This window comes from Condylostylus longicornis, unplaced genomic scaffold, assembly GCF_029603195.1.
Source record: "Condylostylus longicornis isolate FDR11 unplaced genomic scaffold, ASM2960319v2 ptg000004l, whole genome shotgun sequence".
In the NCBI taxonomy this organism is placed as follows: domain Eukaryota; kingdom Metazoa; phylum Arthropoda; class Insecta; order Diptera; family Dolichopodidae; genus Condylostylus; species Condylostylus longicornis.
In genome coordinates, this window is record NW_026577973.1 from 7,710,799 (window position 1) to 7,723,367 (window position 12,569).

Consider the following 12,569-nt stretch of genomic DNA (forward strand, 5'->3'; position numbering starts at 1 on the left):
TATTTCCGGGTCTTTGTTTAGAATCATTTTAACAATTTTTGATATTTAAATTGCATTTTTGCAAGCTTTGCTTGAATAACGAAGTAATAGACCTCTTAAGAAAATTTTTAAGTGAAGTTTCAAATTATAGGTCAGACATATCCGTGTGAAGTTTTTTGGGAAATGTCTGACAGATTCGAGTAACTGACATAAAACCATGATAGTATAATTCTAACTATTTCAAAAACAAATGTTTCTATACTCGGATTGACAAGGAGCATGGTATATATAATTCAGTTGGTTTAAATCGACTGAAACGTTTTTACTTGTTTCATATATAGACTTAGTTGCAAATTTATATATGTCGATGCAAGTACTTGCATAGTTCATCTAGAATACTATACGCTTTCCGTATTAATCATGCTCTTATTTTAAAATGTCGGTAGTAAAGATTATTTTTTTTTGAGCATTCTTTTATCTAAAGATCTTAAGAAGACAAAAGAAAAAAATTTAGAAAAATTAAAAAAAGAAAATGAAAAAAATATTTTGTTCATAATTATTTTATTTTTCTGCTTAAGTATTTAGAAAAAAAATTAAAAGAACAAAAAAAGGATGACAACTTAAAAAATAAAAATTTGGACAAATTTTTCGTTTTAAAGATAATAATGAAAAAAATTTGAAACGAGCAAAATGTACACCTAACTCATTTGCGGAAATTTCTCGATTTTTACAAAAAATGCGTGAGAGGGAAATTTAGTTTTGCATGCAATCTACATGTTTTGAAAACACCAACGTTCTGTTACAAAAATTCTACATTGAAACTGATTTCAATATTTTCGAATGTCCAGAAATTCAGGAATAATATTTTATAACTGTGCTATGTCAGAAAATTTTAAATAAAATAGATTTACATTGGGTTAAAACTTAAAACTTTGACTTTAAAATTAATAATCTGTCATGCCGAACAAAAATGTATTGGAAAATTCATTTACTTTTTACTTCAAACGGGAAAGACAAATTAAGCTGCTCTTCAAGAAGCAAAAAAGAAACAAAAAAAAAGGACGCTCGTTTTTAAGAGATTCTATTTTAAGTGTAATTGCATACATTAGTGAATGCATCAATTATCAAAATAAAAATGAAAAGAAAGCAATAAAGGATTTTTGCTATGAAAAGAATTGTGCTTTAAATATGGGATGACTTAAGTGCTTTTAGAAGAACTAGATTTTAATGAAGTTAAAATTATTGTGAAGCGTTCTACGGGTATGTGAACTTCATGTTGGTATGATTTTTAGAATTTTATTTTAAGAGTCCTTTAAAAAATTTTCTTTTTTAGTTTTTATATTTTTATGTTATTTTTAAAAATAAAGTTGCTTATCTCATTAAAATTTTTTTATATTTTTTTTGTTTTTTAGCTTTGTAAAGCATTTTGTTAAAATTAAAAACATTTTGTTTAGAGTCTTATGTCTTTTAACATTATGAAAATCTTAAGTAAGTTAAAATAAAATAACAATTTTTGATTTGCTCTTTATGTGTGTTGTTTTATGTATTAAGCCTGAGTTTGTAACATTTAGTTGAAGTACATGAATATGAATTTTATAAAATGTTGTTTTTTACAAATAAAGCTCAAACGAAATTGTTAACTCTAACGCTTAATATTTTATAATACTTTGATAGCTGCATATATGATTTCAAAATTATTGTGATATTTGCAATTTTAATGTGATAATCAATGCTAGTATTTTCAACATTAATCCAAATAAACAAGGAAAATAAAATGATCTATGAGACCTAAATTGGCACAATGTATTGCTGGTCAACCAAAAACAGATCCAAAACTTTAACAAGCATTCTTTATTATTGCTTGGTAAATATTAGTGCTTGAACAATGTGGATATCATATAAGAATGTGGTAACATTGTTCAAGCACTAAATTTTCCAATGTCAATAAATAGAACCTCGTGCGAGGTGTGAATGAAAAATTATACAAAACAAAAAAGTTACTTGTTATTTTTATATTTCAGAACACACTGACTGATTGTAATTTTAAGTTTTTTTTTTTTGCAATTACCTTAATATATTAATTAAAATAATTACCTTAATATACTAATTGAATACTACCTCAATATTAATTAAATATAATTGTCAACTTTAAAAATTAAAAAAAAAATCGGTACAAATTTTCTGTATTCTGGCAACTATAACAAATCGTCAAATAGAGAGAAAAACTGTTCGTGAAAATCTGTAATTTTACTTTGAATATTATTTGATATTTACAAAATTTGCTATATATTATAATATATCCTGTATATTATTATTATAAAATACATTAGTAATAAATTATATAATATACTTTCATTTTTATACTTTTAGGATTGGTCTTTACGTAGTGAAGAACAAGGATTACTAATAGAACGTATACTAGTGTTAGTTCGTAATGTATTACAAATTCCAGCAAATCCAGAAATTGAATGTCGTGCTGATAATGATGCAAGTCTACATGATCAAGTTATATGGGCATTACATCAGTCCGGATTACTTGATCTTATATTATATGTATTAAGTTCACCAGATGAAAATCAATATCATTTACATGCATTAGAAATTCTATGTTTACTCTATAGAGAACAGGTAAAGAATATACATATTTAGGTAGAATATAAATATGATATAAATGTAATTATTAATTTCACTGTGAATTTACAAATAAATTTGTATATAATGTAAATTTTCACATAATAATAGGATGTTTAGGTATATAGGTATTATCAAACAGAAAATATATCAATTTTTTCGATATTGTACATGTAAATGGAGTAAAATATTCACCATAATCAAAAAAATTTAAATATGTAATTATGTCAAGAAGGAAATAAAGAAAGTGATTCAAATGAAAAAAAAAAAAGAAAATATATACATATAATATCAAATAAGACGATGTCAATATTTGTAAATAAGTAGATATAAGTGTAAAAATGTATGTTTTCATTTTTATTATGTAATATCCTTTTTATCATTTAAATGAAAGAAATTGAATTACTTATATAATAATAAAAAGGAAAGTTAAATACATTTTTTTGTGCCATTGTATATAATTTTTAACCTTGATATTTGTACGTGATTTTTTTGTATTAATGATATTATTATTACGTCTCTTCTTTTTTGTGTAAAAGTAAACTCAAATTTCGATTTTACATATTCAAAATATATTTTTGGTTTCTAAGAAATTCAATCACATTTACTTAAAAAGTATAATGAATTCGAAGAATTTTTTCTCTCGCAGCTTTTATTTTAAGTCACAAACTCTTATAAGTCCATGATTTTATTTCTATTTACTGTTTTGTTACTTTTCATTTAATTATTACCAAGGATACATATTTTGTTGTATATATTTTTAATAAATATTAAGATTAGAATCTTATATGTATAATTTTTATGAAACATGTACAATTTTTGAAATATTTTAGTAACATAATTTGCATTTTCAACTGATTTATATACTCTATTTTATGTATGTGTAAAAACAAAAAAAAAAATTCAATTTTTTTTTTATTTTATTAGAATTTTAATTAAAATTTATTTTATAAAAAGAATATTAAAATTTTTAGATCGAACTCGAGAGATTATTTTATTGAAAATTGTTTAGTGAACAATGTATTTGAAATTATTCAAGTAAATTTAGGTTAAATGAGATTAGAATATCGTTTTTTTTGTTATAAAGCTTTTAATACAAGATAGTAGGAATAGGTCTAAATGAAAGTATATAATCATACATTAAAATATTAAAATATTATAGCTTTTGAACGATATAGAAATGTTCATACTTATTCATAATGTATAATTTTCTAGGTTGAATATGTAAATAAAATTAGTATTTTATTATATTAAAATATTGCATTGTAAGGCTGTCAGATTCAACATACACAAAAGTTCTCTTTACAATGAAAATTGGCTTAAAAATTTTGGACTATAGAGGTTGAATTGAAATAGTTTAAAAAACAACGATTTTTGATACTATTAATTACTGACGTCATAAAAGCTACTTCCTTTTTTTAATTGTTTGAAATTCGAAGGTTCAAATTGTTAAAATATTGTTCAAAAATTTCTTAAAATATAATCCTTAATTGCATCTCGTAATATTTTGTTTCAAAATAGTAATAAAAATTGAATCGCTTAAAATGCTTGATCAAAGTCCAGAATTTTTTTATGACTCTATATATAAAAAAAACAATATATTTGCATTAATGCTGTTAAAACTATGATAAAATTGAAGTTTGAAGCAAATTCTTAAAAATTATTAATTGCCATGATAAAATGATAAAAATCAATTATAAATGTCTTAAAGTTAAAAAAAATTATAAATATTTCTAATATTAAAATTGAAATACAGGAATCCCTCGATATACGTCGGCCCTATATACGTCGTTTTGATATACGTCGGTGAGATTTTTGTTCCGCGTTCTTAATATACGTTGTTTCAGATTTGATATACGTCGTTGAGAAATTTTTTTTCATAAATTTTGATACATTTTTGCTTAAAATAAAAAATTTTGGTACAATTTTTCTTGAAATAATAAATTTTTAGTACATTTGCACAAAAATAAACAATTTTGGTACATTAATACAATTTTTTTGAATGAGAACTAAATTGAATTACCTGTTCATATTTACACATACAATGTCTATTATAGCTTATGGTTTAGTGTTAATTTTTTTTGTGATAAAAAGTACAAATTTTGTTTAAAATTTTATGCATAATGATGAATTTTGGAATTTTGCATAATATATGTACAAAGTACATAGATATATATTTATATTTTTTTTTGTTAATTTCGTTTTGTTTATGCTTTAGTTTTATGTTTTGTTGCATTTGTTACTATGTTGTATGTATCTAAATAAAAACATACATGTTTACATTTTGCGAACTTAAAGACTTATTATTACATAAAAACGAACATATTATATGTATAATTAATTACGAAGGTATGATGTATTAGATGTACGAATTTTTAAATAAATATGCAAACGTACAACTATGTATTTATCAGTATTTTTCTAGTAAAAAAACATACTTTTTCTATATGGGTTTTCGATATACGTTGTTTTGATATACGTCGTGTTTGGCCGGAACCAAAAACGACGTATATCGAGGGATTCCTGTATATCAATAAAATCCTTAAAGTTTTCGTAATTTAAAACTTGTTGCAAATTTAGGTAATACATATTTACTTTTGTAATATTGGCCTAAAATTTCATTTTCTTTTATAAAATTGATTGAAATATATGTATCAGAACAACTTGTTTATGTTCTCGTATATGAAAAAGATAATCCAAAAAAGCTATTAAATCTATAATTATTACCAGTTTAGAATTTGTATATAACATTTTCTATGTGAAAATAAATGAATTAGGTCAAATATTTCCATAACAAAAATACTTGCATGTAAATTGTGCATATTTATATTAGAGCATCATACGAACTGATGAAAGTTTAAAAATATTTATTCTGAATAAATATTTCGTTCATGTATATGTATAAGTAAGAGAGTAATTTCTCTTTGGATACGGTTTTCAGAATCTAACAGCTTGTAAATATTGACTTTAAATTCTGTTTCACATTCTTTTAGTCACATTTACGAAGAATCTTTTCAATTTGAATAGGTAGTTGCAACTCTTGTGACTATCATTTTATTATGAATTAAAATTACTATTTTGAAACAATAAATTTTTAATTTCTCATATTCCTGATATTGAGTGGAACAAAATATGAAATAAATTTTATAAAGCTATTGAAATTTTTAAATGCTCTTAAAAATTAAGTAATACTTTTCAAATAGTAATTTTTTTAGTAATCTTTTATTCTCTGAAAATTATTACAAGTTGCAGAGAATAAAGGATTAAGAGAATTATAAAATTTTTTGAGGGGGTTTTTCATATTACTACACTTTACAATAGTCCAAACTAAATAGAATTTTTCTCGAATGTTAATTCTAATAGAAAGATCTAAGATTTTAATAATTATCGTTGCATCTAGATTTAGTGTCTAGTCTTTTGCTACTTGTTTAAATAACTATTCCTATACTTATTTATTGATTGTTTTATAATTATGTACCTTTATGTACTTAAAATAAGTTAGTTCAAGGAAATATTATTATATAGGATTTTGATAAAATTCAAATTGCTTTTATGTCTATATGGATATTTTTAGGTTCAACACTTACGACTCAACACTTATTTCTACTACAAATTCATTAATTTTCAAGAGAATTTTTATCATAAACTAAATTAATAATGATTAAAATTTTTTATTTAGATTAGATATTCAGCGATAATTAAAATAAATAAATTTTTTATTTTTATCATGAATTTTATAAATCAAGGATATGATTTTCCATGGAAAAATTTCTATATTGTAAATTTGATTTTTAATCCAGAAAATTAATCAATAAAAAAGATTTTTATTGAACCCTTAAATAACTCATAAATTGTGAATTTCTTTAATTTATTTTTTTGTTGAAATTTTGCATTTGAATTATAATTTTTTTAATGCATTCTAACAATTTTTTATATTAAAACTCATTCGAATGGAAAAAATTCTTTTCTTTCAATAGGAAGTCCAACTGAGAGGCAAATACTTAGGGAAATTGAAAATGGAAGAAAATGATGCTTTTTTATCATATATATTTTTTTTTATTTTTGAAGACAAAAACTAATAGAAAAACTATATTTCAAAATCTTTCGTACATGTATTTTCTTTAATAAAAGTATTTGTGTATATGTTTATTGTATTTTTGGAGGATAAGAAAATTGTTTGGCATATTAAAAATTTATTGTTATACAACCATGTAGAAAACATAATACTTAACATTTGTTTTCATCACAAAATATATGCTTTTTCCTTTATCCTTTTTTTCGAAACTGTCAAATATGTAACTTTAACATAACAAATTCCTTTATACGCTAGTAACACACTTTCTCAATTTGAATCAAGCATTATACAAATTGAAAAATGGTTTCGAAGCCTTTGTCGTAACACAAAACTGTAATATTTCTTGTTCATGTTGTTTCACAAAAATAACTATTAAAAATAGTTCGGTTCCTCAACTAAGGTTTTAGTTCCTAAAAAAAATCTGATTTTACGATGTTACTCTTTGAAAAATAGCACTGTAAATTGCTGCTTTTAAAAAATTTCGATTACCCGAAAGTTGCGTCACTTGAAACTGCTGATTTTATTTTAATTTTTTTACTCTTCTTTCAAAAAAGGAATTTCAATATGTGGATGTATATGTTTGTGACAAAAATTTAATTTAACATATATTTTTCGATATGTATTTCAACAATACTAGTATTTATTTATTATAGTTATATATAAGATGAAGAAAATTATTGCCGTATCCTCCATCGCTATAATATATCTTCGAGATTATATTGAAAGTTTTTGTTTTCTTAGTATATTTTCCTAATATTATATAATACTTTTATATTTGTTTAAATGTTCACATAATTTATAATATGCATTCTTGTTCTTTTTTTAAATATTTTCTTTTTATTACTTTTAGACTGCTGCATCACTTGCAGATGCTTCATTGCAACGTAGTAATGAAGAAAAACAAAAAGATGAACAGGAATTAATCGCAGCTAGAAGACGTGAAAAGCAAAAAATAATTGCACATCCACCACCCGGTCGTCATTCACGTTTCGGTGGAACTTATGTATTGCAGAATATAAAATCTATATCGGATCGAGATATTATATGCCATCAATCTTTAGAACGTGCCTCAGCTATTGACTTAGATCGAGAAAAAAGAAAACAAAAGCGTTCACATCGTATTGTCAATGAAGAAAATGTGTCAGAAAGACGTAGTGCATTTTCAGTTCGGTGGGTTATGTGTTTAAATTTGTATTTAGTTTAAGTAATAGAGTAATGTATATTATTTTCAAGATGGATATATATTGTTACATAATTGATATTTTAGTAATTTATTCTTATGAAATTTTTTTTTTCAATTTTTTTAGTTTCTTATTTTTGTTTTCAATATAAAATTCTGTGAATAAAATATTTTATGTAGCAATCACTAATTTTTGATAGCTAAAACATTTTTAAGATGTAAATAAAATTTACTAAAATTAAGATAAGATAAATTATGATTTACGTACATAGATGATTTTACTTTAAGATATAAAAGTTAATTAATATGTTGTACTCGTATAAGTTAATAATGGTACGCTCAGCAGTTTAAAGTTATACGTAGATGATTGCTTTTTGCTCTGTAATGAAGGCATTTCAACATTGCAATATGATTGCCACTAAATTTTTGGACTTTTTTTTTTTTTTTAAGTTTTCTATATTTTAATCTGTATTTTTTAAGTTTTATTCTTAAAAACTTTTTGTATGTTAACACTTTTTTCAAACAAAAATTATAATTCTATTTTCTAGAGTTTTTCTTTTTGGAAATTTGTCAGTGCTTGCTGTTATTTATGTATAAATTACTTATTCCCAATATGTTTTATTTGATGAGATTTTTATTTATTTGTTCATACATATGTACTTATATTGATTTTACCAAAATTTTTAAAAAGGAGTTTTTAATATTATATAAACTCCTTTCTAACTCTAAATCCTTTCAATATTTGAAGTAATGTCAAATTCTCAATTTTCGTTCTATTTTTCTTTAAAAAAACTACAAGTTTTATGTTTTCTGGTTGAAATTAAAAAAAAACAAAACCAATTTTGAATATTACCTCTTACTATAATATTATAATAGTAGCGTAATGTTTTGATTCAACTGGTATTTCTTTTTATGGTTTCAAAAGTTTCGTTGTCATCATTTTCATTTTTAGTCTTTGATATTATCATATTATCATCCTTACGAATGATATGTTTGGTTAGATGTAGAATGTTGTAATAGTATAAAAATTTTGAAAAAGATCTAGGCTTAAGATTCTTTCCTTTAAGATTTTTTTGACTTGTATTATTGTCAGTGGCTGCTATAAATTAAATTTATTTGAAAACTAAGTTAATATTCAATAATAGTTAATTTCCGCATAGTATTTTAATTTAAAATAAAATTATTTATTTTAATATAAATAATTTATTATTTTGCAAAATATATTTAAGAATCCTATTTAATTTCATTCATATTTCATTTTTTCTTAATTGCAGGCTTTGTCTTCGAGAATTTTGTATTGAAATCCTTCAATCAGCATACAACACATTAGTTCGTCAAGTTAGACGTGTTTTAGAACGTAATGTTGGTTCCAATAACAACGATGATTCATATTTGTTATGGGCAATACGTTTTTTTATGGAATTCAATAGATTAACTGGACTTCAATTACATTTAGTAAGGTAAGAATTTATTATAAATATTTGCGAAGAAATAAGAAATTCATTTAAAATTGCAATACAAGTTTTCTTTTATTTTAAATTTGTAGAGCAGATAGTTTCAATGAATGCGAATTGAAATATGTATTAAAAATTGATACCATAAAAAAAAAAATAGAACAAAGAAATTACAAAATCTGATTTAATAAAAGTTCATTGAATTGTAAAAGTGATTTTCTTTTTTTCTATAAAATGTAAAATTGTATTTGTTGCGGCTTATGTCCTACAATTTAATATCAATTTTGATTTTTTTTTTGTTTGTTCTATCTGAAAAATTGAGAAATACATAACGCATCTATTCGGATTTTCTATAGTTTTTGTTCATCAAAGCGATAAATTGGTTTATTGTTGAAACTATAAATGAAATTTCTAGTCTTTTTATATTGATTTTTCTTTCATCCAGGATATTCATAAATTTATTATTTCCATTTCCATATACATATATGTATATACATATGATTTTATCAAATTTTGTTTTTATTAAATATCATGTTCTCAGATATTTTCTTTTTTCATTCAATCGTTATGTTGTATCAACAAAACTGTAAAAAAATACAAAAAAAAAAAGGTTTGATTTTTATAAATTTTTCAACTCTAATGCAATTTTGTAATAGAATTACATATATAGAATTTCATTTTTACTTCATAAAATTCACAATCATCACAAAATAGTGAAGATATGAATAAGCCTTCGTATTTATTCATCCATGTTATAAAAAAAAGTAGTTTTGTAAAAAAAAAAGTTGTAATGATTGCTTTTTTATTTCATTTTTTAGTGAATCGCTAAGTGTTCAGTGCTTTCATTGGGTTCTTACCAGAATGCAACATGATTTAGATATGATAATATCTGATAAAAAACAAGCCAGATTATGGGCTAGAAGATTACATGTAGCTGTACAGGTAAGATTATAAGAACTTAAACGGAATTAAATTACAGAGAAAACCGGGAAAGGAAATTTCTATTACTCGTATTTGTTGTAATTGAACTTGCTATTTAATTTATACATATGTATAATATTTTTTAAATCATAAAAATTATTTTCTATTATTGAAAAATTATTATATTTGATAAAACTGAAATTCATTATTATAATTAAAAATTTAATTATTTTTAATATTTTAAACGAATTTAAGTTTTAGTAAAGTGCCTTCATATTTGGCATACCTTATAAATATAAAAATATAGATTAGGCATGAGTAAGTCTTAAAATACTTATAAATACAAAATTATTTTTTAATAACATAAAAAACAAAGGTTATTTACAATATAAAACTCAGTTTCACAAAAATTTGAAATTTTGGAAAAAATTTTAGTTTATTTCGTTTTCTTTTTGTTTGTTTTTTTTTACAATGAAAACCTGTAATGGTAGCAACTCAAAGGAAATTAGTTTTTTGGATTAATAAATAAACTATCAGATTATCTGTGAATGGGGTTGTAAATAGGGTAAAAAGAATATTTACAGGGCATATAATTGCTTTCATTTTGTAGACCTTTTTCAAATTTTTATAGTTTTATTTTATAATCCTTTATGAAAAGTCCTTTTTTCTTTAGGGATAAATTAATATTTAAATTTTGTTAAACATACAGAGTTTACTTTTAAAAGATTCTTGTAGAATTAATTACGGTGAGCACGTGTTGGGTTCATTTTATGTGATTTATTTGCTCAAAGAAGATTATGTTTTTTATTTAAATAAACTCAGATCATACCATTTTTTTTGTAGACTTGCTATATTTCTTTTGAGCAAATGAAAATATTTCTTTTTCAAAAATAATACATAAATATTTTTCGTTAATGCACAGAAACCTTGCTAATTAGTAAATAATATTGTTGCTTAACATACTTTCCGGATAGCGTAAAAGTTTCGACAAAATTTTTAGTGGCCATGCTTTCTTAAAAAATCCAGTTGTTTATATAATTTCATCTTTTAATCCTTTCAAGTTCTTTGAGAGAGCAAATGGGTGCTCAGTACTATTATTTGTTACCCAAATAATTGAAGACTTTCCATTTTCTTTTATTCTGTACGGTTTATTCAAAGTAAAATAGTGAAAAATTTTAAATTTAAAGTTAATTATTTTAAAAATATTTTCTTATCAAAAAAAAAAACTTATTTTTCCCATTTTCCCATTTATAAGTTGAAGAAATAAAAACAAAAATTACATTTTCTAATCTTCCCACAAAAATCAGTCTGGTATAACAATAATATAAGCAAATGTACATCCTTTTTTCTTAATCTTTTAATCAAAATTCTCTATTTCAGTTAAAATTATCCTTTAAAACTAACAAGACTTTTCGTTTTAATGTAGGTACACACACACAGACTTCATAAAATATAAAATTTTGTTTTGTACTTAGAATATAATGATGTTTGAACAGTAAAATTAAAAAAAACGTCCATTGTTTAGAGTAAATAAAATAATTAAAAGAAAGAAAGAAAGGAAAACATAAATTAGCATGATGAGATTTTTATCTTAAGGTTCTTAAAGTAATTTTAAAAGTGTTTTTTTTTTTCTTTATTCTCTTTCATTTCTATCCTTTGAAATTTGTTGCATTTGGCACATTGTTTTTGCTTTATGTTTAAGAGTTATGTTTAACGGTCACCAAGTCCATTGACATCTTGCAAAGTGTAAAATTTAAACTGTTTGGCATTGTGACAAATTAAATTGAGAGCAATTGAGGAAAGATTTTAAATTTTATTTAAGTAGTTGCATATAATCACATGCCGATTTTTAATTATGTTACGAGTTCATGTATGCAAGTTGATAACAATTTAAGAAAACTATTTTGTTTTGAAATATATTACTTAAAATTTTTTGAAAGCTTTCATTAATTAAAGAAAGCTAATTGCCAGCTGGTAGTTGTAGTGGAAAATGAAGAGACCAATGAAGTCGATTCATAATTCATATCAGATGACAGCAATGTTGAAAATACATTCATTTCTCGCTTAATGGAAGCTCGATATATAGAATTTCGGGTTTATAGAATTCAAAAATTAAGCCAAAGTATCTTCTTACGGCCAAAAAGGCGATTTACGAAAAATTTTTAAAATGCAATAAAGATTCTTGTTGTCTAATATTGTAATAATAATAAAATCCTACTATATTTTTTGCAAATTAACAAGGAATATATGTATCTATACAAGTTTATGTAAAAAATTATATGGCTGTAACGTAATCTAAGTAAAAACATTCGATCTATGAAATTTCGAT

General features: G+C 23.1%; 1 protein-coding gene across 1 annotated transcript in view; it reads left to right on the forward strand.

The window, feature by feature from the left end:
- Positions 1-12,569, forward strand: part of LOC129612766 (protein timeless homolog) — a 67,885-nt gene that overhangs the window by 13,567 nt on the left and 41,749 nt on the right. Inside the window, exons 3-6 of the mRNA XM_055526529.1 lie at positions 2,350-2,607; positions 7,536-7,855; positions 9,140-9,325; positions 10,138-10,261. Of these exons, the coding sequence (XP_055382504.1) occupies positions 2,350-2,607; positions 7,536-7,855; positions 9,140-9,325; positions 10,138-10,261 (888 nt within the window). The remainder of the gene's footprint in view (positions 1-2,349; positions 2,608-7,535; positions 7,856-9,139; positions 9,326-10,137; positions 10,262-12,569) is intronic.